The 27,871-nt window shown below is 59.5% G+C and overlaps 1 protein-coding gene across 5 annotated transcripts in view; it reads right to left on the bottom strand.

Moving 5' to 3' along the window:
• The window catches only part of PTPRN2 (protein tyrosine phosphatase receptor type N2), a 712,067-nt gene that overhangs the window by 37,584 nt on the left and 646,612 nt on the right, over nt 1–27,871 (bottom strand). For all 5 annotated transcript variants that reach the window (XM_079150661.1, XM_079150657.1, XM_079150659.1 and 2 more), the window contains 2 exons: nt 7,406–7,553; nt 205–278 (listed from right to left, as the gene is read on the bottom strand). In XM_079150661.1, coding sequence (XP_079006787.1) covers nt 205–278; nt 7,406–7,553 — 222 coding nt within the window. The remainder of the gene's footprint in view (nt 1–204; nt 279–7,405; nt 7,554–27,871) is intronic.

Raw genomic sequence — 27,871 nt, 5'->3', positions numbered from 1 at the left:
TGACGCCAGCCCTCTCTGCGTCCCACCACCCCCAGCTCCATGGCCTGGCCCCTCACTCCCGCCCACCATCACTGGGCTCGGCTGGCAGGCAACCTGAGCCCCAGGGAAGCCAGAGTCCAGCCTTTCCGCCTGGCCCAGGCCAGTCACTGGCTCACGGCCCTCCCGATGCCGCACCATCATGCTGCCCGAGGAAGGTGTACTTACGATGGGGCTGGCGTTGATGTAGTCCGAGTTGCTGTGGCTGTTCTCCGGTTTCAGCAGGATCCTGGAGTGGTCATCTGCAAGCAACCCAGGAGCTGCGGTTAGGAGCCAGCCCAGCGCTTCATCCGGCAGAGTGGGGGAGCCGCCCAGGCCCACCACCCTGGCGCCCGCCCTGGCTCAGCACAAGCCTTGAGGGTCCCTCGGGGTGAGTCTTTCCTTTCTGTCCTCCCTGGATGACCATGTGGCACAGGGGCATAGAAATGGTGTGTGGGGAAGCGGCCGACCCTAGCCGGCAGAATTGGGGACCCCGGTGCTGTCCACTGCCCTCACGTGCAAGGCGGCCTCTAGGCCTCAGGGCCTCTGCCTTCAGGTAACAGGCAGACGACCGCACACATGGATAGACGAACACGAATACCAACCAACAGGCCACCATCCAAACACAAGGTCTCCTACTTGGTAAGTGGCTGAATCCCGGAGGTTACTGGGATCTAGTCTCCAAAGGAGAGTAAGAGCCAGCGGAAATGTAGATAAAGAGGCAACGGGAGAACTGCACAGTGGGGCCTGGACACGAAGGGCAGAACGCCTCGCCCTGCCTGAGACCCGCCGGCAGCGATGCCGTGGGCTCCTGGGAGCAGCCCTTTCTGCCTTGGCTCCAGGAACTTCCCAGTGTGACCCCAGGGAAGTCTCGGGAGCGGATGGGGGTGCCGACACCTGCCCGGCGAGTCCCCAGGGTGGGGACCTCGAAAGCTCCCGCTTCCTACACCAGGGGCCTGGTGGAGGCCACGGCCAGCGGCTTGGCTCCCGCCCACGTGAATTTCCAGGGGACACACAGCATCCCTGGACACCGGGCCCCAGCGGCGGAGCCTTGCTCAGACTGGGGCTTGCTCCCCGTCCTGCCCTGTCTTGCCACTTCCTGTGGAGGAGGCCCCTGCTGGCAGGGCGGCCTGGCCAGGCAGCGCAGGCCTGCAGACTGGCTGCCACCTGTTTCTTTCTTTTCTCTTGGAGATGAATTCACCCCACTTCTTAAGAACCAGCAGATTCTAGGGCTTGGGAAGGACACGTCTCAGGAGGGGCTGAACTTGGCAGTGCACCTGCTGGGGACGGGGGCCCTGGGGGCCAGAGCCTCCCATTGGCTGTGACATGCCAACGGCACTTTTCCAGGGGACGGAACACTTCAAGATGTCACAAGACATGTATGTACACCTGCGCATGTGTGCCCACATTGTGGAGCGTGAGGGGCAGGTCTGACAGGAAGGGCCCACCGATCCAGGCAGCAGTTCTGTTAGGGTGCTTGGCCCGTGACTACTGCTCTGGTCCTGCGGGCCCCAGGGGTCTTTCTGCACAAATTTATTCCCCAGAGGGTGAAAATCGGTAGTGTCAGGAAACAGAAATGAAGTCCACCAGGAAGAGTTGGTCGGCTCTGACGTCTAACACTGCGAATACCACCCCACACAAGGTTCCAGAAGCCCAGGGCCACGCTGGCCCGGCAAAGACCCCAGCCAGTGCTCACTCTGCCCAGGGGGTGCACCGGGCATCGCAGCCTACACAGAACTCTGGAGTGAAGAGCATGGCTTCTCCTGTTTCCAGGGGGTTCTGGGGTTGCCCAGTCCTCACTGTCAATATTTTTAACAGCCAATTTTAGGTCCCTGTGCTGCTGGCTGCTGGGAGCAGGTCGAGAGGGACTGGGGACAAGGAAGAAAAACCACAGCTTCCATTTCCTGGCGGCACTCAGAGGTCTGGTGCATGGCATGTGGCGAATGCTCAGGCCCCACACAGGGCCAGAGAGGCTCAGCCACTGCCCTGTGGTGCCTCTCGCCGAGGGACAGCGCGCCTGGCCTGTGAGTCACGGAGACAGCATGCGCTGCTTCTGCTGGCACAGCTGGTGAGTGCCGGAGCTTCTCATGAGGACATTGAGGGGCGATTCCTAAGCCAGGGAGGCCCTGTGAGATGGAGACACTGCACAGGAGCCACACCCGGCTGTGGACAGACAGTGGCTGGGACCCCTACTGTCCTTCCACAGTGTGGGCTGGGGCAGGTCTGTGGAGGCTTCTGAGCCCCCACCCCCACGGAGTGTGTGGTTTGTTCAACACGTTGCTTTTAAAGCCACTTGAGGTGACCTTGTTTAAGTGTTGGGCCACTTTGGGCCTCTGTTGGAAACACACGGAGTCATCCTGGAAGGGTCAGGGCCACGCTGGCCAGAGCACAGTCCATGGGGGTTTGTGTGGGGGGGCAAAGCGATGGCTCGTGCAGCCAGGCTTCATCTGGTGGGCAATTCTGCATCATCTGTGACTCGCTTTCCCGGTTCATGTTTTAAGAGGTGCCATGGAGGCCAAGGACATGGCAACCTTGAGTTCTGAGCATCCCAGGATGGGCCTCCAGGTCTAGTAAGGTGGCACCGTCAGAAGCAGCGGGAGGTTGACCACAGGTGGGAGGGGAGCCCGCGGGCCTCAGCTGCGCCTGGCTCGCTCACGCCCATTCCTTCCTGTTCTCTGAGCAGCGTGCCTCCCCTTGAGCAAGTGAAGAGCAAAGACAGGGTCAGCTCTGGACTCGACAGCAGGCTGAGGTGTCTGGCCGAGTGGGCGATCTCAACGCTCCTCCAGGATCCCAGGAGCCAGGAGCACGGGGGTGTGCCTCGCTGCTCCGCACCTGGCCTGTGCCTGCTGGGGTGCCCTCTCCCAGGACCCATGGCATAGATCTCATGGGGGGCCTTGGAGCCTCCCCTCCTGAGGATGTTGGCCTCCGTGCTTCTTCAAGGCCAGCACCAATGTCCCGGGTTCTGTACTTCCACACAAGCAGCTGCCTACGTGTCCTCTGTGCGCTGGAACTCCTTGCCATGGATGACATGGGGACACGTTTCCCTTTTCATGTTGGAGAAAGCAAGGTCCAGGAAGACCTAAAGAGGTGCTTGGCGACATCGGCAGAACTCGGTGTGAGTTCTGGCCCTGCCCCTTGCTCACCAGATGACATTGGGGCAAGCGTTCAATATTCCAAAGCATCAGCTCTGTCTTCCTAAAGGACACAGTCCCCTGGGGACTGCCAAGGCAAGGGCCCCTGCTGGACACAGCGTGGCACTGGGACACGCAGCCCGAACGAGTCTGTCGGGTCTGTAGGACGTGTGCCCAGTGCACCATGACTCATGTTACCTGGGCACAGCGCAGGAGTGACCACGCGGAGTGCTGAGGAGGCTCCTGGGGCTCTGCCTCTAATGGACCCAGTATATGGCCGTCCTTGTCCTGCCTGGGCCCTCTTATGTGGAAGGCCTCCTTGCAGCAGGCCTCTAAGGTGGCGCTTCCCACGCCCAGCTCCCTGGGGGATACCCTCCTGGGTGCTGCTGCTGGAAGCACAACCTCCGCAGAGCTCCCGGCCGGGCTGGCACTCGGCAGTGGGCCTTCTTTGACCAAGTGGTCAGCTGTGTGTCCTCCTGGGCTCTGCAGCCCCTCAACGTTCTGTTCAGATTCAGATAGCGCCATGCCCTTCCTCTGATGGTGGGGTCCTGGCAGTGCGGAGACCTCCGTGATGGGCTGGTGGCTGCTCTGGGAGGGTCTCGCTGGGTCGTCAGTGGAGACGGTGGACCTCAGCGTCCGGGACCACGGGCTCCCTCTCCTATTTCACGGGTCCATGATGGTCTGATACGCTGTGGAGATGCGGCCCAAGATGGCCCGCCAGCCCACACCTGCTGTCGGTGCTGGGCCTAAGGATTCCAGCCAAGTATACATAGGAACGTTCGCTCGAATTGTCGTAGGTGGGGCAAAGGAACACGTTAGGATGCCATGTTTGTTTCAAGACCGAGACGCTAAGCAGGCGTGTCTGCAAATCTGGAGCTTAAGACAAACTACAGGGCGGTCATCGACGGCCGCCCCAACAAGCGCGTCCTGCGTGAAGACCAGGCTCACCCGTACCTCCCTGCACACCCGACTCCTCTTCAGCAAGCAGGCCTTCTGCTTGAAACGCCTCCGGGAAATGTTTAGTGCCAACCGTGAAGATCACCAAACACCAACAAAGATGGGCCCGAGTTCCGCCAGGGACTGCTGAGTGGGGATGTGACACCACAGCTGGCCAAGGCCATAGGCTGGGTATTGGGGCCGGACACCCCACATCCCAGGAAGTTTACACACAGGACCTGCCCCCTCCAGTGCCTGCAGGGTAGCTGCCAAATGAAGATGAGCCTGTCCGGTCCCCTGTGCCAACCTCTGACAGGGGCCAGAGTGGTGGCAGAGGCCTGCAGCATCAGGGTCACCAGCCTTGGCCTTGCACTGCACTTATTAAATAGCTAAATGGGGTCCCCTGCAGCTCTCCCAGAAAGCAACCCACAAGGAGCCCTGCTGGGCCAGGGGTACTGGTGTAGCTGAAGCACACCCAGCTCCTGCTGGAGGGACCCTGTCTGCACTGCCCTGCCTCTGTGGAGGAGGGCCTGAGTCTGGCCTTGGACAGAGCAGAGTCCCGGGGAGCTGACCCCGGAGGTGTCCCAGCCACGCCCACCCTGCCATCCAGCTCTCCAGGAGGCACCTGCTGTCAACAGCTGACCTGGGCCCCAAAAGTTTCGTGGAGTCCCAGCCCGCGTCTGGGACAGGCAGTGGAAGCCCCAGTTGCAGCCAGCATTTGCTCAGAAGCCCTGAGTCTCTGGCAGTCATTCCTTGTCCTGCCGAGCCCCACCAAGATGCCACGTCCAGACCCTGCAGGCTGAGGACACATCGCCCAGCTTGACGAGGGTGAGCGGGCTGTGAACGGAGAGGGCTGTGGAGGAGAGTCCCTTTATCAAGGAAAAGTCATGTCAAGGAAAAGCAGTGCTATTTAGAATCAAAAGACCAAGGCACACAATACCCAGGGGCAGCTGTGGGATCACACCTGCCTGGACACAAAGCAAGCCACACATCAGGGAGGACTGTGGGAGGGGATGTGGCCGAGCCTCTGATGTCCTGACTCCAGGCCCGCAGACCCGAGGCGTCCGGAGATAGGCCTTTTTGGAGAAGTAGAGGGAAGTGGCCATGGGGCCGTCCTGAGAGATTCAGACACAGGAGACTCCGGCTGCAAGCCCAGGAGGGAGCCCTGGCCCTGCACACTCTCCAGCTGGACCTCCAGGGCTGCAGGGCCATACGCTGTCCCAGAGCCCAGATGGGGGACGTCCCCAGGTTTCAGGGACTGGGGGGAGTGCTAGGCCTCACCACGTAGGAGACCGCCCGCACTCAGAGACGCAGCCGAGGAACTTTGGTGTCGTGATACGTGGAACTTGGAACAGTTCATCCCAGACCAAACTCACATGTGTCGTGGGGCACGGCCATGCCGGTGGGGAGAGCCAGGTGTGCGGTGGGCGAGCTGGAGCAGGGCTTCCACCTGCGAGCTTCAGAATGCCTAACAGGAGCGCGGGCAGCCCTGCCAGGCTGGAGGGAGACCCCTCAGGAGCAGCGGGGTCTAAGGCTGGCACTGGGCTGTCACAGGCACTGTGCTCCAGGGAGGGCACATGCCACTTCAGGGACCTCTGCCCTGGGGCAGAAGGCGCAGCTCCAGCAGCAGCTCCGCAGGTGCAGTACAGATGGCCCAGAGCACACGGGTTGCAGAAGGACGTGGGGACAAGGTGCGGCTTCGGGCACCTGCCAGCATACTCAGGGCCTGGTGGGCACAGCCGGCTCCACACCAGCAAAAGGCCTGCTGCCGGATTCGGCCAGTATGGAGGCAGGATGGGCAGCGGGGCCACATCTGTCCCATCTATTCTGTCTGTCTAGTGACTTGAAGGTGTGAAACACGTGTAAGATGAGCACATGGCGAGAGCAGGGGCAGGGTGGAGGGAACCTGGTTCCATCTAGCAGAGAGCAGTACAGCTCCGTCCACAACAGGCACCGGGAGCGGGGAGGTGGCAGCTGGGGTCCTGGGCCCCCAATGGTTCTTACAGAAAAGACCCCAGTTCTGGTGAATGCACCCGAAGTGAGCACCGGGGAGAGCGAGTCCGAGGAGAGGTGCCCAGCGCGAATGCGAACTCTCGCCCCGTGGTGAAGGCGCAGCCCCAGGAGGGAGCTGCCTCCCGGGCTTCCACCCGGGCTCTGGCACGGGAACCAGGGCCCTCCCCACCTGACACGGGGGGAGGTGCCCAGCGTGCTCGGGGGTGAAACCCGAACGGGACCCCTCGCTCCGTGCTGCACACGGGCAGGAGGCACTGGAGGCCAAGACCCCTCACAGGGCGACGAGCGAACCCCAAGAAAGTCACAGAAAGGGAGACGACACACGAGTAGACGCAGAGTGGGAGGTGGCACGGCTGCGGGGAGCAGGCAGACCACCAGCGTCAGAGGCCCTGGTCCAGGGCTGGTCGCAGGTCCAGCTGCCCCTCGAGGACAAGCACAGAGCGCAAAGCTGTGGAGGGGTGGGGGGCGGGTGGTCCCTGGCCCGTAGGGCCCTGGCTCTGCTTGGAAGGGAGGCGCTGAAGGAGGTATCACCGGGCCCCTGCCCTCTGAGTCCAGCTCTGCCCATTCCAGCCTGTGGCCGCCGAGGAGGACCTCTCGTCCCGAGGTTGCTGAGGCGTCAGGGCAGCTCTCTCACACAGCTCTCCCCAAACCTGGAGCACGTTCCCCTCTGGAACGTGGCCTCCGAGCCACCCTCTCCTCCTGAGGGGGTTTGAGAGTGAATCGAGCCCAAATCCCCCGGGCCTGTGGACCTGGGTTGGTGGGTGCAGGGGGACGTACACACCCAGGCTGCCCGCCCCCTGGGCACCTGTGAGCCCGCCCCACGCATCCCCGTGGGGGCCATGAGCCGCCTCCTCCTCCACACCTGCCTTTGGGTCTCTAGATCCTGGCAGAGGGAAGGTGCTCAGGGACGTCTGCAGCAGCAGCTGGGAGGCCAACAGGGCAGTGCTGGCCATGACTGGGTAGCCCAGGTGCTGGGCCAGCTGCAGATGCAGAGCAGGCTCTGGGGCAGGGGCAGGCCTGCGTCCATGCCACAGTGTGGCAGCTGTCCTCCTGGGCTGTGTGCCCCGACCCACACCTAGGCCTCTGCCATGCGGTCCATGGGGAGTGGCCCTGGACCAGGCCTGAGCCGCCTGGCTGTGGACGGCTGCAGGGCACAGGGCACTGGTCCTCAGAGGGGGCGCAGGTCTGCAGGTGGTAAGGGGAGGGGCTGGCAGACCACGTGATGGGGCCAGATGTGGCTGTGGGAGGGAATGACCCGCATGTGTGGGACCCGTGCTGGCCCTGCCGGGGCTCCCGGGCTGGGTACGTACAGGTCAGCACCGCCAGCGAGCGGTTCTTGGGCAGGTTCTCCTCCCTCTGGGCCACCAGGGAGCTGCTGGGCTCCGCCTGGTAGGCACAGAGCGCCTCCCACTCCTTCTCCAGCCGGTTCTTGTTCTTCAGGTGGTCCTCCATGTAGGCCTGGAAGGGAAGCAGAGAGTCAGGAAGGACAGGGGCTGGGCATGCTCCGCAGGTGGTCCTGCCCACCGCAGGAACACAGCGCTCTCTCCCGTGGTTTCAGGGCCACGCTGGGACCCAGAGGGCTCCTCGGTCATGCCGCCCACTCTGGGCTAGTGCGACGGGGCGGGCAGGACAGACAGACCCGCCCTGGACCACATTCAGCCAGCGAGCCAGAGCTGGTGGGGACTCACCTCTATCAACCCGACCCGGGGCTGCGGGGCTGGCAGCAGGCAGGAAGGGGTGCCGAGGGGCAGAGAGCTCCTCTCGGGCAGGGACGGGCAGGCACAGGACCCAAGGGTCTGGCTGGGTGTGGCTGAGGCCAGGGGCCTGCACGTCTGCGAGACCGTGGGGCCTGGACAGCAGCGACACGGGAGGCTCCTGAGCAGGGTGGCAGCGGTGCCGCTGCTGCTTGGAGACCACCAAGGAGGACAGGGCCTCCAGGGCCGAGGAGCCTCAGAGACGAGTGGGCAAGTTGTGGCAGGTTCGAAGGGAGGAAGTGGCCATGGATGGGAAGACACCCTGGACCAAGCCCTCCCACGACTCCCAGCCTGCAGACCATCTCCCTGGGTGGCCTTCACCAAGGTCACCACGAGCTGCTGGCAGGCCTGACATGGCCATCAGCCTTGGAATTGTGCACCTGAAGAACGGGAAGCCCTCGGCTGGAAAACTCTCACGTGCCAACCAGACCACGCCACAGAGCTGCTGGGGGAGGGGGAACCGCGGCACCGCGTGGTGAGATGTCCAGAGACGCCAGGGCGGGCATGTCTGCATCCACACGATGCCTGCCCTTCCACGGGAGCGTCGCCTCCTCAGTGTGGGCTGGTGATGCCCGCCCGTGGACAGGCTGGGCCTGGGCCTGAGACTCAGGCACGGAGGTGGTGGTTTCTTTTAGATGTAGACACAATACTGTTATCTGCTTATTTTTATGCGGTGCTGAGACTCCAACCCAGGGCCTCACACATGCTAGGCAAGCGTCGGCCACTGAGCCCCTGCCCCAGGCCAAGGCGCACTGTCACACACGTGAACTCATGCAAACACACGGATGCTGGATCCACACTTGGGCGCGGTTCTTGGGTTGTCACGTAGTTGAGCTCCAGGGCTGGGGGCGCAGGCCCTCAGCGTGTGCATGGACGTCAGTTTCTTAATTTGGCTTCTCTCAGCCTGCTGGGTGTGAGGCTTTCGGGACACCAGGCTGTGTGGCCTGTGCCAACGCGGCAGGGACCTCAGGCCCTTGGCTCTCCGCCCTCCTTCTCCAGGCTTTGCCTGTGAGCAAATGTCCCACAGCAGCCAAGGACCCAGGCCTCAGGCTGTCCCCTGCCACAGGACGTCAGGCAGCCAGCACAGCCAGCACCTGCCCTATTGATGTCTTTAGTCCAAAGATGGCAGAGAACTTACGAAAAGCGTCCCAGGCCCAACCCCAGCTGCAGGGTCGCAGAGATCAGCCATCCCCACAAGTGGAGTGTGAGTTTTCAACATACCACGTGTCTCAGGGTTTGGGAACATGTGTGCCCAGGTGCACAGCATGCACACACAGCCCCTTTCTGCAGGGTGGCCAGCTCTCTGTTGGCCAGCACAGCGTTCAGGCCTCCCCATCAGCCCCATCTGTGAGGAGCCAGAACGGTCCTCCTGGCACCTCCCTGCCCACAGGCACCCCCTACAGGCAACGGCAGAGAAGCAGAAGAGCAGGACAGGACAGGCAGCTGCCGCCCCACACGACGCAGGGCAGGAGGGAGTCTCCGGGCAGCCGGGGGCCTGTCTCCTCCAAGCCGCTCTGCAGACGGGTCTGCCCGCCAGCCTGCCTTGCAGCAGCCCTTGTACCCTGTGGGGATCAGGTGTGCAAGCCACTCAGCAGTGCAGCCCCTGGTCTGGGAGGACCTGCCAGGCCCTGCTGGGAGGCCCACCTCGGGCTGGGAGGGACGTGGAAGCGCCTGCTCCAGAGCAGAGGCCCTGCATCAAGGACCTGAGCTGTCAGAAGTGCACCCTGTGAGTCTGCTCACGACCCCACTGTTCCAGGGCCCTTCCCGTGTGACAATCGGATTTCAGGCACGTGCTTCTGTGCTGGGTCTTCAGGGGAAGCACTTGGGCTCCTCGCGGTACTTCAGTGAACATGCGATGCTTGCATGCCCAGGACCTAGTGAGGCTGGCGGGAGGCCCTGGCCCAGAGCGCCAGAGGGCCGCGTCTGCAGCGGTCACCTGCTCTGCTGGAGCAGATTCCTTACAACAGGCACAGAGTGCTCTGGCCAAGCTGTCTGGTCCTGGCAGCCACGTGCAGCACCAGCGCCAGCGTGGCCAGTGTTTCTCTCAACCCATGGGGGACACTCCACAGTGACCAGCCCTGCCACTGCAGCCCAACCCTGTGGTCACTGCAGCAGGGGTGATGGACGCTGTCTGAGTCCCTCTAAGCGGCAGCCAGCTGGGCTTCCACGCTTGCCTCAACCAGGGGCGTGGCATCACGTCCACGCCCATGGGAATTCCTGGACTTGTGGCAAGAGGTGCAGACGGAGCTGCTGGTCAGCAAGCTGGGCAGTGGAGGAGGCAGACGCTGCTGTTACGGCTCCCTGAGAACCGTCGTCTGCGATGGGCTGATCACAGTTCTGCAGATGAGCCCCACACACCTCTCCTGCTCAGCGCCTGCAGCCCTGCCCTGTTGTGGGCTGCGTCTCCCATTAACATCTTTATGAAACACTGTTCATCTTACAAAGTGGTGCAATTTCCTCTGCGCATCCTGGGAGTCCTTCCTCTTTTGTGGTTTGTGGGTAAGACGTTCTCCTCCGTGAGTCTGTGGAGAAGCTCGGCCTTTGTAGTAAAATAACATGTGTTAATCAATAAAAGCAAAACCAGAGTGACTCAGCCCTCTCTTCAGGGTGCAAAGCAGCGAGGGCAGAGCACGCGGCACTCAGCCCGGCAGCTGCCGCCACACTAGGCTGGCCAGTGGCTCCAGCGGGCACGCCCCCGCAGGCACCCCGAGTTTTAAAAGCCGCCTTCTGAACAGTGTGCACTGTGGTTGGGCACAGCTCAGCTTCTTTTAAAACTGCAACTTTTAGTTACATAAGTAGCACATGTAGAAAAGAAAAGGAAATGAAGCTAAGAGGAACAGGAGAGCCTCTCATCACGCCGGCCCCAGAGCAGTGTCGGGCTGGCACACCGGCTTCCTTCCTCGAGCCCGCGGCCTGGTGCAGGCCCTGCATGCTCTCGATGCTAGAGGTTCTTTATTAAGATGGAAGGGTGTCCACGTGGGGCTTCCTCTTACCTGGGGGTGGGGCGGGAGCCCAGGGAAGCTGCACCACTGGCGCGGTCCCTGAGCACGCCGCCGGTGGCCCTGGCTGTGGCTGCAGCCTCCTCTTGGACTTCCCGCAGCCACGCCAGCCCCCCAGCTCCTTCTGCACAGTGTCCCCTTCCTGCAGCAGATGCCTCCAGGATCCCAGCGGGTGCCCGACACCCAGGCGAGCGTGCGAGCCAATGTGCCAAGCTTATCTGGGGCACACACTCCTGCGCTGAAGTCTGACTCGCAAATCACAGTAAGAGATGAACAACGATGCTTCACTGTGGGGCTGAGCAAACTCAGCATATGATCTTTTTTCTTATTAAGTCAGTAGCTGTCACTTTTCACTTAAAAGAAACCCTCCATAGCTTCTCTGTGCGTATCTGAAACGTCAGCATCACAACCCTGGTGCTGTGGGGTCCTCGTAAAGTGAGGTCATCCCAACGCGACAAGGGTCTGACAAGCGGCTGGCTGCAGAGGGACGGAAGGGTGGGAGGTGTGCACGCGGAGTTCCTCGAGCCAGCGTGAGATCTCACCATGCATCCGAATGGCGTACAATTCAAAACTTCTGAACTCTTCATTCCTGAAAATTCCCACATATTTTCAGATCAAAGTTGATCACAGGTAGTTGCAACTTGGAGTGAGACTACGGATAAGGGGAGACTATGGTATTTCTCCCGCAAAGCATGACTTATTTAAATGATAGTCAGGGGTGTTCAGAGTGGCGTTGTCCTTTTTTCAAATTCCAGGTCACTGGCTGGCTGCTCTCTAGACTGTGAAGCCTCCATGTCCACCGAGCACGCATTCTACTCTCATCTAGCTTCCTTTCCTGTCATCCCATGGAAACGAACCTGCCCAGATGAAGCCCAGCTCAGCACCAGCACCCTGCACAGGGTCTGGTGGGGACCTGCCTTTCCCAGCCCTGCCCCCCCAACACCATCTAGCAGACACGTCTCTGGCATCCCCAGCTTTGCTCAGCACCGTAACTGTGGGCTTTGGCCTCTTGCCCATCTCCTAGGGCTACTCTGCTGGCTGGGGACACCTGCAGGACCACGTCAGCATTTGATCGACAGTCACCAGCAACCTGGAAATCTCTGCAAGTTATCTGTGTCCAGATTTCGTACTGATGGGCACCCAGGAAGGGTGCCTTGGAGCCTCTGGAGCTCAGAACAACTCCCCTCGGAAGCAACCCAGGGATCTGGAACGTCTGGTGCATTTCCTGGCCTTCCTCCTTCCTGGGCGGCTCAGGACCACCTCCAAGCTCCTGTGTAATGGAAGGCTCCATGTCAGCCCGCCCAAGGTCCGGTTTGCCAGCGTGGGAAGCAGTAATGGCCCAGAAAGCTCTTCTCCTCCTAAAGTCTGACAGTTGCGCGCTGTCTCCCCAGGAGCCTTGGATGGCTGCTTATGGCCCGCAAGCTCGGTGCACACAGCACCCCTGGAGCGGGCCCTGCACAGGCCATGGGCTTCCAGGGATTGGTGGCATGGGCACCGACTTGCTCACTCTGCAGCCCCGTGCTGGGCACTCCAGGGCCTCTGTGTGGATGCTCTAACTAGGGAGCACATGGGCGCGCCAAGTGAATTAGACAAGACCGGGTGGGAGTGCAGGGGAGGTGCGGCCTCCGTGTCTGACGCGGAGAACAGGGCTTCGTCCTCCTTCCCACTGGAGACTTTGAGAGCTGCCCTGTTCTCATCTGGCAGCTTGCCACGCTGTCCACTGTGTGCTGAGGACCCTGGCTAGAGCAACAAGGGCTGTCTAGGTGGCTGGGCGGTGCCTGGGCTGGGCCCAGAGGGAAGTGGCTGCCACCTTCCAGCACTCTCGAAGGGCCCACGCCTGTGTCCTGTGTAAGAGACCATTCCCGGATCAGCCGCTCATGAGGCACAGCTCTAGGGCCCAGGGTGTGGGCTCCCCTGGTTGTGCCAGGGCACAGGGCTGGCATCCCCCGCCGACCTCGCCGCCTGGCTGAGCATGCGGCTGCACGTCTGTGGACTCTTTTCCTTTGAGAACGCAATGGTCAGCTGTCTGAAGTCCCGTCAGGCTGTCCCCTCCCCACCCCTCCTCCCAGACCGTCCTGGGTCTCCTCGTCCACGGTGGCAGAGCGTCTGGAGTGAAGATCTCCAGCCGTCTCTGAGTCTGAGAAGCCAGCTGGGGACTGTCCCAGGAAACAGTCACTGTTTGTCAGACCAAGCCTTTCACCCAGAGCCAGCTGGCCTGGCAAAGGCACCATGCCACGCACGAAGGAGGTGTCCACTGCGCACAGACAGCGGCACACTTCCTGAACTCCCTGGCCAGGCAGCGACCCCCAGTGGGACGGTGGCTTCCCACAGGTGGAACAGGGACTCTGCACGTGATGCTGTGGACGTCGCTGTGGAGGTGAACTGTGACCATCAGGTGCAGGCCTTCGGGACACGCAGGGCCTTTGCTGAGCAGGGAGGGGGCCTGGAGGACAGTGCTGGGCTTGACTTGGAGACTTCTTGCTCAACAATGGAAGAGGCAAGATGGGCTTGGCTGGACACTGGCAGGAGTCGGGTGGACTGCTTCGTTTCACAGACCCCTCCGTCCTCCTACACAAACTGGAGTCCCACTTCGTAGAAGGGAAGCCAGAGAATGCGTTTCTCAAGGTGTCTTGAGGATCCACTGAGTTGTATCTGTCATGCACTCTAGACCAGAGTGTGCACAAATTGGGGGGGTCTCAGCAGAACACTAGAGGTGGACAGTCTCTGTGGCCCTCATGAATTCTGTGGTCACCGTGGTGCTGGAGACACTGACCCCTCACCTGAGGAGAAGACATGCTGAGCTGCTCCAAGCACCAGCATTAGACTGTGGCTTGCAGGCAGCACCAAGGAGTGACGGAGGTGTGACTGTCAATGAGGCAGGATGCCGCCAGGAGGCCTGCAGAGGGTGGCCAGCAGAGGGTCAGTATATGCGCTGTTGCTGAGGACCCAGGAATTTCTGACCAGCATGCCTCTGGCTGTGTGTTCTCCAGCGACACAGGAGCACAGCTTTGCCTTGGTCCCCTGCCTCCACGCCACACCACGGCCCCAGGGGTGGTTCTGGATGTGGCTCCGTACCTGTCCGTTTGTCCTCTGTTTACTGGTTTAGAAAGAAGTATTCCAAGATCAGCTGTGGGAGGAGGAATTGCTGGGGATGCTGCTCAGGGGATGGCGGGAAGCTGAAGTGCTCCGGGGCAGGTGGCGTCTCAGCTGCAGAGCGTGGACAGCGACCGCGTCATCAGCAGCAGCACTCGGGAGCTGCCCAGGAGCAGGCTGGACCCCACCACAGACGCCTACTGTTACCACCCCTCGCCGTGCGCAGCCACAGCCCAGGTGGCAGCAGAGTCAGGGAGAGCAGGCACAGTGCGCGTGTGGGTCCACACCAGTCAGCAGGTGCCATTGCCTCCGAGGTGGGGACACAGCTTGGAGAGCAGTGGGAGCATCGTGTGGCTCCAGCCTCAGGCCCGGGGAGCCCCTGCCAAGGTGGAGTAGCAGGTCCACCCCACCCAGGAAACCTCTCTGTTGAGCATGTGGATTCCAGGGGAGGACGGGGTGAGGCCTGCAGACCCAGCCTCGCCTCTGTGGACTGGGGGCTTGGGGTCAGCACTTCAGGAAAGGGCTGTTTCGGTTGTCTGTGGGCTGCTGCATCTGGCTATGTGAGGTGTTAGGGGCAGGAGTGCCAAAACACTGGATGCATGTGCATCCCGAAGTCCAACAGGGCTGCACGGCTGCAGGGAAGGTTTGTCATTTCTTATTCGACGAAAGACTTGCTTGAAATGGGAGTCACAAGCCACCATCTGCTAAGAGTCAGGTGCATGGCCCCTGGGCCTCCTGCTCCTTTAACACCCTGCCAGCACAGCCGGCTGAGGAGGGCCCGGGCGGCACCAGGCACAAGGGGGCCTCCAGGAGGAGCTGAAAGGCAGAGCAGGTCCACCTGCAGGCACCAGGCAAGCCCGCCTGGCGTGTGCCGGAGTTCACTTGGGAAAAGCAAATGCTGGGTCTGGAACTCAGCCTCTGGCTCTGTGCAGAGCCTGAGGAGCAGGGGTTGGACCAAAGGGATCAGGAGGACACACGGAAGACGGCCGTGGGCCTGGTCCCTTGCCGCACCCACAGGGCTCCTGGGCGGTCTCAGGAGGGGCATCCCCCTGCGGGTCCCCCACTCGGCCCAGCTGAGGGCGCCCTGCAGAGGCAGAGCCAGGTGGAACTGGCCAGCAGAAGCCGACGCAGCACAGGACCCGGCCTCCCCGACCCACAGCAGGCAGCGTCCCTTTCAGGGCCTTGCTCCTAATGGCGTCTTTCTCCAGCTGACGATTCTGAGGGCAGACTCGCCCAAGCCCAGGGGCCTCTGGAACCTGTTCTTCACGTGACCCAGGAAGGTCGACAATCAAGCGTGAGGACCAGAGGATTCACATCCCTCGAGCAGAGGAGAAGATCCTCACGTCAGAGCCTGAAGACTTCCAGAGAAGGTCTACGCCAGAGAAGGTGCGGCCTGGATGGCGGGACACGAGCCCTCTGCCTGGGCATCGAGTCAGGCGCCCTCCCAGCTCATATGCTTCATGTAGGACCATCTTTTTAAAAATAAAATACAAAACTTACTCCCGAACGGAGAACCTCTCTCCCTCAGACCAAGCCCAAGCACAGGGCCACGACGCTCCCATCCCACTCCGGGCAGGAGAGGATCCAGAGGGCCTGCTCTGTGCTTGGTGAGCAGGAACTGAGGCGGGTCACCCTCTCACGAGTCCTCGGAAGAGCCGAGCTGAGGAAATGGCAGAGCAGGCTGTCAGGGAGTGAGCACTGGCTAGGCCCACTACAGGGGTCAGCTAACGAGCTCAGTTCTTTGCTTACTGTGTGATTGTGGCTTTTGGTATCATGAATTCAGAGCAAAGTCCAGGATTGCAAGAGATCACACTGAGAAAGAACTCTGGATGCCGGAACCATCCGCAGTGGCGGGCAGCAGACCCAGCTCCGGTCTTCACTGTTTGTTTTGTTCTTCTGCAGGGCTGGGAATGGAACCCAGGGTCATGCCGCACTGGCCTCGGGGTCATTGCTGGAGGGCACCATGCAGGTGTGAGTGGAGCTCTGAGCTCATGACTCCCACTAACCTGCTACCAGCTGACAGAGGAGGAGAACCACGGCTTTACAGAGACCCACAGCTGAGCCCTGGCAGGAACTGTCATGCAAGTCCTGGTCCAGAGGTGTTCTAATCGGTAAGCGTTCAACACGAAAGTGGCCTCTTCTCAGCCCCTGCTCCCAGGAGCAGGTGCCTGCTGCAGGCCCGTCTCCCGCTGGACACTCTCAACGTGACAGTGCCCAGTGTGTGGGGCGCCACAGGTCCCTTGCAGAGGCTGAGCAGGAGCCGTGGAGGCAGCGGTGACAGCTGTACACCGGCCTCCCCAGAGCCGCTCAAGCAACTGTACGGAAGTCTCACGTGCCTCACTCTCTTGCGTCCCATCAGGTCAGGGGACACTGTTACAATGCAGAGATCAAAGCTCTAGGGAGGGGCAAATGGTCAAAGGGCTCGGGTCAGGCTCCTGTGGACGTGCCGCGTGGGACGGATGCCACGCGGAAGCTGAGAGCGGGCTCCTGCCGTCACCCACCAGGCCCGGACCCCGTGGCTCGCTCAGCACCTTCCCTAGGTCCCAGGGTCCAGCAGCCACTGGTGAAGTAGCAGCTCCCTGGGGCTGGTCTCCAGCTGCAGGAGAGTCCAAGGAGTCTCAAAGCGACCTCAGAAAAGAGCCACCCCAGAGCAGGCGAACCCCGGGGACCCAGGCTGCGAGGGTCCCAACCCAGGTCCCGGGTTGGTATGTGGGGAGTGATTGAGTTCATCCTAGATGATAGGTTGGCCAGGGAGAAGCAGGGGCCACGGTCCAGTGGAAATGGATTTGGAACCTTCCAGAGAGAGGCAAGGTCAGGGGGCCAGACCACACGGGAGCTGACTGTAGTGAGGAGCCAGGGGTTTAAGAGCAGGGCGAGGCCTCCAGGGACGTGGTGATGGTGCTTTGAGAGCTGACTCCAGTCGCTGGCAGGGACAGATGGTGCAGGCTGGGCTGCTGCAGCCCTTGTGCTGGATGGCAGAGGCCGAGGCGGAGAGAGATGGGCAGGTGTGCTGTGTCCTGATGGCAGAGAGGCCAGGTTCACCACGAGAGCAAAGCAGGGGAGTTCAGTCTATTTAATCATCCAGCCTGTTCTTTATACTCCCAAAATTTCTGCAACCCTTGAGTTTGCAGAGAATTTTGTAAACGTTTAAACTCTATCCCTCAAAGAATCACAGCAAGAAATGAGCATTGTGATTCCATCTAAGAAACGAGGCCTAGCGACTGACCTGGCCTGGGCAGGAGCCAGGAGCCCGCCGTCTGCAGCCCTGGTGCTCCCCGACCTTCCTGCTGCTGTTAGGTGGCAGAGTGTGCAGACCTTTGACGGCCTTGCAGTCCTCATTCTAGCTACTGCTGGGAACTTGCTGAGGATGAGGAGCTTGCTCAGAGTTGTAGAGTCAACACCAGCACCTCGCTCAAGACACACAACCTGAGGGCAGCCGTGGGCTCCGGCAGCTGGACTGCCCGGTTCCCAGCCCCAAGTCAGGCATCCTGGAACAGGTGTGTGGGCATGCAGCTGCTCCCCAGGCACAGCCTGCTACAGCACACAAAACCTGGCCCAGCCTTGGCAGCAAACTGCCCCGGGTTGGGGACGCTGCACCAGCTTTGGGCCACCTGGGTTCCTGTATGACGTCACTGCTGCCGTCAGGAGCTGGCTGTCAGGGGACACAGAGCTCCTAAGGAAGGTTTGTGAACGGCAGTGGACTGGAGGGGCTGCAGCCTGCCCGTGCAGACGTGGGCACGGGGAGGCTGCTTGGGGAACATGAGGGTTTCGGCGATGACCAAACCCACACCTGCAGTAGAGCCTCTGGGCCTCCCCGCGCACCTGTGTGTGAGGGTGCTCAGACTTCCCAAAGTACCCGCAGGGCTCCAGGCCGAGTGGCTAGCCCAGCACAGGCGTGTGCACCGCCGCAGGCCTCTGTGTGCGGAAGCGTGAGTGGTCCTGCTCTTGTCCGTGCTGCGTGGGCTCCGTCCAGACAGCCAGAGCCCAGTGTTCAGTGAGCATTTGACTCAGGGAGAATGGAAGGTGTGAAGCTACTGTTTACCTGTTCAGCATCTCCAATATCTGAGGCAGGACCTGGAACGTCCTAGATGGTCCACAGACACTTGTTGACGGAGAAGGGCACAGACACCCTCCAAACCTGGAGTGTGGGCCAGCTCTGCCACCGCTGAGCCGAGCCCCAGCGTGGCTCAGGCTGGTCACCAGTGCCAGGGCCATGGACTCTGCCTCATGCCACCCACTCTGGAAAGGTGGCCAGTGGGCTGCTGCTGCTCAAATGGACACCACATTCCAAAGAACGGTCCTAACATGCACATTCACTGTCAGCAGCCAGAGGAGACTGGGGTCAGGGGCACCTTTGTGTCTCCCCAGACTGTTAAAGGGGTCTCAGAGGCTCTGACTCCTGCGTCTCGGGCCCAGAGCTATGCTGGCTCACAAGGCTGGCCTGGACACATGAGGTCACCCAGACCCAGGTCCAGAGCCAGGCCCAGACCCAGAGGGCCCGAGCTGCTCTCGTGCCCTGCTGTCAAAAGTAGGTAGATGCACACGGAGTGTCAGAACACGGCCATTTCCGTGGTGAGTGCTTTTCCCCAGGCCTCCCTTTCCACTAGAACATTTTCTTCAAAATTATTTTCATAAGAAAGATTAACAATTTCAACACGAGCTGCTAATCCCCTTTCATTTAAAACTCTGCTGATAAAATTCTTTGCTTGTCATTCAAATAGTAAGTAATAATTATAGATTTGAGGCTTCCATCTCAGGCCTCATTAATGGTAAATTGTATGGAAGTGTGAAGCAGAAGTCAGCTTTGATGCATCTCGAAATGCCATTTCCATGCCTTCCCCTGGCTGTGTACCATTAATTACATAGTTAATAAGGGAGTTACGTTAACGAAGGGAGCATTATTTACCCAGGCCATCTGCCTTTACCAAATATCTTTTGTGAGTCTCTCTTGCAATTTTGGTCTACAGTGGGTTAAAAAAAATGGATGACATGATGATTTTAATGCTAGTGGACAGTTACTTCGAGTACAACAAGTCTAAAGAAAGTTTGATTCAACTTTATGATATTTCTGCTGATTTTTGCCTTTTAAAGTTTTAAAATATCTATCCATGGAATCTTGAACTCCCAAAACAGCTATTTATCAAAGACATAACTACTACTGAGTTAACTTCTATCTATCAAGAATGCAGTTATCTTCATCAATAGGAAACACTGGACTGTTAGAAGAAGCCATGTGGAAGATAAAGAGATAAATCTGTCATTCTAAACAGATTAATGTCTCCTAATTATTTTCTCATCCTTTTAAATAATTAAATCCTCTTGATCCATTTGGATAATCAAAGTTTGACCACAGTCAGTGTAACAGAGAAATGCACGTCAGCCTTCAGGAGAAAAGTTAACACTGCCTCAGGCTTTGACGAGGAATAGAAATCAAAAAAGTATAACCAGGAAAGGAAGCTTTCTGGCCAGCTGTATTTCTATTTACTCCTGCAACTTACTCAGACAACAGGGAAGGATTTACCTGCAAATATTTGTCTTATAACGAACTTTTATTAACATAAGTCAATATATACTCTTTATTGAATGAGAAAATAAGAATTTGATTCCAACCTCAACCTTACCCTTTGATTGACATATGAAATGTACTTTAAGCTATAATTTTTAAAAAAATTCCAATAACATACAAAATTCATTTTTTTCAACCCTGGATTCCAAAGAGTTAATAGGAAAGGCAGGGGGATAAGAGATCTTTTTAAAAAGCCACTCACAAAGATGCAATTTCAACACAACAGAGCTCTGGAAAGATCTGCTAATCTGATAACAAACTCTAGGCAAGACAGAATCCACGCCACAGGGTGGGCACAGGACATTGCGCCAAGTCCACGCTGCCGGATCCCGCGTCACCGGCAGCCTCGGTGCCCTCGAGAGCGTCTTCCTGAGCTGCCGTGGGGCCTGCTTGTGCACACGGAGGCCCAGAGGACCGTGTGCCCGCCCTCCGGGCCCCAACTCCATGCAGCTCTGAAATACCAATGGCCAGGTCCCAGCTGCAGCCCTAGGAGCAGACTCTCTCAAAGACCCAGCAGCTAGTGTGACCAACCAGCACAAAAAGGCCAGAGGACACAGCTTCCCTCCACAGAGGACCACAGCGGCCATGTGGGAGACCTTGGGAAGAGGGGAGAGGAGGCATGGTTGCCTAGCAACACAGGCAGCTCTCGGGTTACTTGGCGGCAGGTCTTTTCTTAGCAGCAGCCTTTTAATGCTGAACCGTGATGTGCTTGTGACGATTTTCCGATGAAGTTTCTAGGAAGAATAAAGCATTCCAGCAAGTGCAGGAGGGTCACCCGGGTCGGTGACCCCGACGTGACCCTCCTGTAGCAGAGGGGAGACCCTGGTTTCCACGACATGTTCTTAGGAGACACTTGCAGGAATTCTAGAAGCGTTCACTGAAAGAGGATCGCTTGGTTCTGCCTTCCTAAGACGATATGCTCACGAGGACTAACAAGCCAAGGAAAGAGCACTGCCACTAGTCACGCACGCTCACGTGAGCGTCACAAGGGCCACCCGCGCGCCAGCCACACCTGCCTGCAGGAGTGAGGCTTGGAGGCCCAGCAGCCTACTCTTCCTCCCAGGCCAGGGCCCACTCCTCTCAGCCGCTCCAAAACCCGGAGCTTCGTGAAGAAGAGCAAGTCTGCCGACGCCCGAGGTGTCCTCCCAGCAGGCGGTGAGAAGCCCAAGGTGAGACCACCGTGGGGCCCTGTGGTTCCCAGCCCAACGCCAGGCGCGAGGTAGCCCGCCCGCGCGGGTGTCCCCGAGCGTGATCGAGGTCTGGTGGAGCAGGGCGCCTGGCATGTTGGAGTCCTCCTCTCGCTCCTCGAGGTCTGGTGGAGCAGGGCGCCTGGCGTGTTGGAGTCCTCCTCTCGCTCCTGGTTCCAGCCGCCTTCCCGGCTCTTCCTCGTCATCTGGGGCACGCCATCCAGGTTTCCCGACAGCCAGCCACTGCACCTGGGGTCCCTCTCCTGCCCACCCTGCCTGCTGGTCCAGGGCCCTGTCACTGCATGCTCGGATCCAGAAGTGTGAGTCGGAGAACCAGGCGGAGGGAGGCCGCTGCCTGGCATTCTCTGGTCACAGACCACCATGTTCACCACGCGTGTCTTTATCATGCAGGACACAAGGTGGGTTCTTGGAGGCAACTCTCGGCATCATGTGAAGTCAGATCCCAGGACAGTGCCCACACCGTTTTCCCTGCGGACCTGCACGGGTGTCTGCAGAGACAGGAGGGACAAGGCAGCCTCAAGGGTGCTCCTCTCAAGACATCTGGAAGAGCCAGGTGGAGGCCCACTGCCTTTCACAGAGCTAAGGGAGGGTCCAGGGATCCAGAACGCAGAGGGAGGCGAGAACCTGAAGGAGGCCTGGCCTTGCTCTCCAGCCATTGTGGAGGCCGGGCGGGGCAAGGTGGCTTCCTGCACCCAAAATCAGGTCCCCAAGGGGCTCAAAGAGAAAGTCCTGCTCTTCAGAGGCAGGGGCTGGACCCGAGACACCCCACCAGGCACACATGGATCAGAACGCTCTGATAACTGCACTGTAGGGAAGGTGTGCCTGGTGCCTGGTTGGAGGCTCACTGTCTCCATAGGGACTCACTGTGGGGAGGTATTTGAACCATGCTCTCACCTAGGACTGAGCTTTAGTTAACAACACAGGTGTGATCTGGGGCCCCGGAGGTGAGGAGTGGCTGGATAGACGGTTGTGGATTAAGGACAGCCTGCAGTGTCTGGCAAAAGCACTCTCAAAACCTCTTGAGGTTAAATCCCCTTAGCTCAGGGCCCCCAAATCCAGAGATTAAAGCCCTGCTGACCAGGAATTTAGTCGGAATATAATCAGATGGCCCCCTAGACAACAAACTACCACAGCAGATCGAACATGTGGAAGCAGGATTAGACCCATGGAAACCTGACAGAGTCAAATAGAACAATCATATGATATATCTGAAATGATCGACAGATTAAGTGCAAAGCAACAACAACAACAACAGAAAACCTCAGAAAGCAGGTTTGAAAAAGAATAAAACACAACTGTAATTGAAAAATATACTCCTCGACATTATAAATACAATGGGTGGATTATATAGTATATTAGACACTGTTGAAGAGAGACAAGGCATAATGGAAGGCAGGTCTGAGGAAAATTCTTTGGCATGCAGGACAGAGAAAACAAAAATATAAAAAATTTGAGAGACTTGAGAATAAGAATGCCTAACATATTTCTATTAGAGGAGAGAAATGAAAGAAGGGCAAATTTAAATAGTTAATGATTTATAAGTATCTAGAATTAATAGACAGGAATTTTCTGGTTCTGGGATCATGGTAAATCTGGAGTGAACATAAAAATAAAACATGTCCATTCCAAGAGAGGGCACAAGGAAATTCCGAAAAGATAAAGGCACAGTGATCAGAAGAATGAACAGATGAGTCAGAAGACAAGCCATCAGACAGCAGCCTATGATATCCTTGGCAACCGTGGTATCAGAGCAAGTAAACAGGATCTCTAAAGTCTGAGAGAAAAATATCTAGGATTTGACACCTGGCTTATCCTTGGTGTGTATGGAAATCAAAGATTCTCACTAAAAAGAACCTTCCCACTAAAACACTGAAAGAGGTACTTTAGGACAGAGGCAAGTTGGCCCAAAATGAAGAACTGAGAAGCAAAGAGGGAAGGTGAAGGGAGCAAGTCTGGTACAATGAGGGCCGATCGACACAGGCGTGCTCTGAACATTAGGGATGGAGGTGGTCTACGGTTCCAAAGGCAAGATGGAACTGAGTGCTGAGCAACAGTAACGTGAGCATCAGAGGCAGGTGTCTGAGGCCTGTGTCTAAATTCCTGGGTTGATTGAAGATGAAGGTGGAGACATGAATGCAAGAGCTTGTTAAATCAAATAGTTATCAGCTTACCCAGTAATTACTAAAATATAAGTCAGCGCTGAGCAAGTTGAGGGGAGAAGGGGGAATAAGGAAGATGGTCATTCTAACAGGAGGTTGGAGTCGGTGCCAAAACCAAACCACACACAGAGTGTGCTCAGCGAGTAAAGCTCAACGTGAACGTGTGTGGACCAAGCAGGGTGACTGTGGACGGGTTCTGTTCAGGAGAACTAGCGTCAACATCAGTCACGGCCACTCATCTTCCCGCGAGTGACTTCTGCCCCTGCCACGTGGTGTCACTGTGGTGCCCCGGCACATTGGGTTTTGTCCCCTGCGGCACTGTGCTGAGGTTCTACACCTGGTGCCATCCTGTGGAGGGGAGAAAGGAAGTCCACGGAGCTAGACGCCACCCAGACGCTGCGCTGGGAAGCAGGCTCTGGACCAGCTTCTGTGGCCGCAGGAAACAAGTGGCTTTTCTCTCTCTGAGTCTCCTACATGCCCTCCCTTCCAGCAAGTGAGGAGTGCACAAGGTCAACTTTCTGGCTGGGAAGACCTCTGTGGAGACCTGTGGAGCTGACACAGACCCCAGGCTGATGTGCGGGGCTGCGTCTGGGCCACGGTGGATTTCTGGTCCTTCCACACAGGTCTGCCTTGTGGACTGCCCTGTGACTCCCACAGAGCAGGGATGGCCCTCCATCTTCCACCGGCCCCAATGTGGCTGCTGCTTGCTAAGGAAGACCTTGCACTCAGCTCCCAGCCGGCCCACAAGCCCAGGTCTGGACTCCTAGCCCTCACGGAGGATGGTCTTCCAGGAAAGAGCATGAATAGGTGGCGGGCCAGGTCCAGTGCTCCCTGGCTACTCGCCCCTTCCACCCCAGTGGACGGCAAGCATCTTATAGGCAAGGCAGTACCGCCCCTCAGCTCACCGGCAGCCTGGCTGTCGTGGGCACCAGCCCCAAACCCTGCTCCAGGGCCAGTGCCAACAGCTTCGCCCAGGGACTGTGAACTACTGGACTGAGCGCCGGTGATGCAGCTCAACTCAGCAGATATCACTGGATGCTTGCTGCTACTCACCCGATCTCACCCCTTCCGCCCCCACAAGACGGGCAATCAGCAGGATGCAGTGAAACAGAAATGACGTAAGAGGAAAGGAGGCTCAAGGGGAGGGGCAGGCCTTGGTCAAAAACTGGCCTCTCTGCTGCAGATGGACGGCGCACCATGGCCACTTCCACTGCCGACAGTTTTCCAGGTTCTCTGCACCATCGCCCACCCTCTCCAGAGCAAAGGCCCAACCAAGCCAGCCTCTAAACGCAAAAGCAGAGGTGCCGCCCGTGTCCCCAAGGCTCCAGCACGTGTGTCCCCGGCCACTGGACCTGGTCAGATTTGGGTCTCTTGACAACAGACAGTCCCACCAACCTGCAAGGGGCCCAGTGTCCCCAACCCTCCCGGGGGCCGTGCAGCAGACCAGCCATTCCGCTGTGCCACCGGGAGTGGCAGAGGCAGCTTCTCAACCACCTTGGCAGGCATGTTGACATCCAGAGCGAGTGACCGCCCTCCGTGAGCTGGAACCTCGCTTGGAGTTCAGCCTGCATGCGCTTCCACGCCACTGGTGGAGCGCACGTCTGGAAACCCCCTGTCGTTCCCACGACAGGAACCAATAAAGAAGTTGCCACATACCAGTAATGGGCAGCGTGGCGCCCAGAGCCACCTGCCTGGTGCGGCCTCCTGGGGAGGGTGTGTCTTCTGCGCAGCTGGCTTCCACTCCAGCCGGGCCACGGGTCACCGCCGGGTGGGGGGCGCTCCTGCAGCCTGCCTTCCGCAAGCCCAGAGTGGCGGCAGACATTCCCATGAGGCACGGGCAGAGCGGACACCGACCCTGGACGGGAGTGCCAGGCCCCATGGCCTGCGTGGCGCAACATGACGGCACAAAGAAAACAGCGTGGCAGGACTTGCGACGCTGCCCGTGGAAGCTGGGCCTCACGGGCTGGAAGTCCTGCTTGCAGGCCCTGGCAGTGCCGGGTGCAGGCGGAAGGGTCGGCCAGTGCCCTCGCCCCCGGCAGCGCAGGGCAGTGCTGCACGCCCCCCACTGTCAGAGGGCCGCCCTGCTCCCAGGTGTGGCCAGGCCCCAAGGCCATGGTGGCCACCAAGAGCCATTCTCATGCCTGGACACCGCCCTCCTTCCTGGTCACCTGACTCTGGCCTTCCTCCCTGGCAGCCTCCGGACACAGTGTGACACCTGTCGAGTTGGGATGGAAAGGTCCCTTTGACAGAGGGACGTTCACGTGGCCATCTGGTGCCCTTCACCTGTGCCCGCCATGCCCGTGGGCAGAAGCGGGCGTCTCGGAAACACAAGGTGCTACTTTTACAGGTAAAGCACCAGGAGGTGCCTGTTGGCAGCCTTCCCACAGGTGAGGACAGGGTGGGCCAGAAGCCCCCCGAGGACATCATGTTCCAAGATGCCTGCCAGGTCGAACGTCGGCTTATGTCCTGACAGTGGGCCGGCCGGGACCTGGGGGATGACAGAGGATGGCCCTCGGCACCCGCAGAAGCCAAGGCCTGGGAACAGGAGGCGAGGTTCCAGGAGGGGCCGGCACCCTGCACCCTGCTGCCCAGCCTATGCCGCCGTCCGGGCCGTCCTGGCTGTGCCCGCCTTGGGCCTCTGCCAGCGTGAACAAGCAGCCACGCCACCCGCCCGGCTGTTAGGGCTCTCTGTGGCGTGGCATCTCTGGCTTCTCAGATGTGGGCCTGCGGTCACTGAGCTGGGCAGGCCTGCTGCTCCTGGGCTTCCCGTCCGAGCACGGTCCCGTCTGCATCCCAGGAACGGCCTGAGGACAGTCCTGCGCAGGATTCCCGGGACAGACTGCGGGAAGCGAGGCGCCTGGGCCGGGAGCCCTCCTCCTCCTGCTCCAGAGCAACGGGCCGGGTTCCCCTCCTCAAAGTGACGGGATGTGTCTCAGGAAAGAAATCCAAGGTGTCCCTCGCCCCACGAGGGGACATCGCAGGCCCTCTTGGGAAGGTCCCACACGGAAAACGCAGGAGTCTGGCGCCGTTTTCACTGTGTCACTAGCTTCTCCACGTCCTGAGCCCGGGAACGCGGCCAGGGCCTCACCAGCGCTGAGTGAGGGGCTGGTTCCCACAGGGTTCGCTCAGTGCTGCATCGCATCTCAGACCTAGGAGTGGGTGCCTGCCCCTGGCCCCCACAAGCTCGCCAGGGGTCGCCTCACTTGTGGGCGGCAATGGCCCTCGGGGTCGCACAAGGCTTGGCCCCTTCCAGCAACACCCCTACCAAGGGTCGGCCTCCACAGCAGCTCCTGCCTCCCTGGGCCTCAGGGAGACCCTGGGCTCTGCTCTGGAGGGTTACTTGAGGCTTCTGGACTGGAATCTCAGCACGCGATGCAGTAAGGCTGGGTGCAATGAAGGAGGGCCCCAGGCCTGGGTCCTCCCCCGGGGCCTCTAGGGGAGCTGCCCCAGGTCCAGCACCTGGGGGCTGCAGGTGGCCGCAATGGCCCAGGACCAGTCCTCCCCTGATGTGGCCGCTGCCTCCTGGCGTGGTGGGTGCCCCTTGCTTACACCCTAGAGTTCAGACGCAAACAGCTTCCCCTGTGCATCCCTTGGGGCTGATGGTCAAGTGTCATGCTCTGACTGACGGCTGCTGGACATCCTGGGAGCTGCCCTGATGGGCACGACCTGTCTGAGGGCCCTCGAGTCTGCACGTGTGGCGTGGAGCGCACTGGGTCAGTGGTCTGACAGGCACAGGCACGTCCCCATGAGGCCTGGCTGGACGGCCACTACAGGATGGCCTTCCCCGCAGTGCAAATGACCTTCCTTTGCTGAGTCATAAGGTCAGCTCCTCCAGGGCCTTCCAAGGAACCGGCACACAGACACCCACGGTCTGTGCCGCGGGCAGGGTGTCCACGTTGCCTCTGCCCTCAGCTCCAGTCTTCTCCAGGTGTGCCCCCTGGCCTCACCCCTGAGGGGCCTTGCTGAGCCCGCAGGGCAAGTCCACTCCAGGGACACACCGGCAGGCCTCGCTCCTACCCCAGGGAAACGCCTGGGATGAGGTCCTGCACTTGCACCCACCTGCAAACCCAGGTCAAGGGGAAGAAACGGCCCCGTCATGAAGAGAAGGCAGGCATTCCACGGTGGCTTGAGGGGCCCCTTGGACCTAGCAAGTGTCCGGCTGGCCCCCGGTCTGTTCTCGTGACTCAGGTACTCACGAGCATCGGCTGGTGAGGGTGTTCAGACGGCTGCCGTGTGCCAGGGAGCTTCCCAAGAAGGGCACAGTGCTTTCCACGGTGGACTCTGCGTGGAACACTCACGTGGTGTCCAGTGCTGCCGAGCTCAGGTGACCCAGTGTGTCAGTGACCCCTCTGCCACATTGATCCCTGCACCAAACCCTTCTGGTTGCTTTTGGAAGGGGACACATATCACTGTCTCTGAGAAGCCAGAGTCAAGTGACTTGCCAGCCACTCATGAAGAGCAGCTGCTCTGACCCCGGGTTGCCTGGGCACGCAGCAGGAGTGTGACGTTTGTGAGCGAACGGCTGGCCCCGGCTTGGACACCTCAGACCGTCCGTCCCTGCCCAGGTCAGCAAGGATAGCCTCTGGGGCAGCCCCTGGTCCAGGGCTCGAAGGGGGAGGAGGAAAGGACACAGGGCAGGGGCAGGCCAAGGTCCCCGGCCAGGAGCGTCGGTTGGACTCCTGTCCTCTACTACAACCTGGGAGGCAGGCTGCTGCGCCCCAGTCTCCCCGACACCTGTCCCAGCGGATCTGGGACAGAGCATGGCCCCAGGACAGACTGGCACACCCCATCGGTCTTGGCCAGCGGGGTCTTGGTGTGCCAGCAGCCTCTGGCTCAGTCTCCGGGCCCCAGCCCAGGCCTGTGGCTTCGGTGGTCTGCTCCGGCAGTTGGTGCTGCTGTTAGATGACCAGGCAAGGAGAGCTTTCCCAAGCACGCTTGTGAGCATGCAGGGCCCATCTGAGCCCGGGGCACTGGCTGACCTGCTGTGCAGCTGCTGC

Source organism: Sciurus vulgaris (genome assembly GCF_902686455.1).
Source record: "Sciurus vulgaris genome assembly, chromosome: 8".
NCBI classification, from domain to species: domain Eukaryota; kingdom Metazoa; phylum Chordata; class Mammalia; order Rodentia; family Sciuridae; genus Sciurus; species Sciurus vulgaris.
The sequence above is the reverse complement of the archived record's forward strand: the minus strand, read 5'-3'. Positions and strand labels throughout refer to the sequence as shown.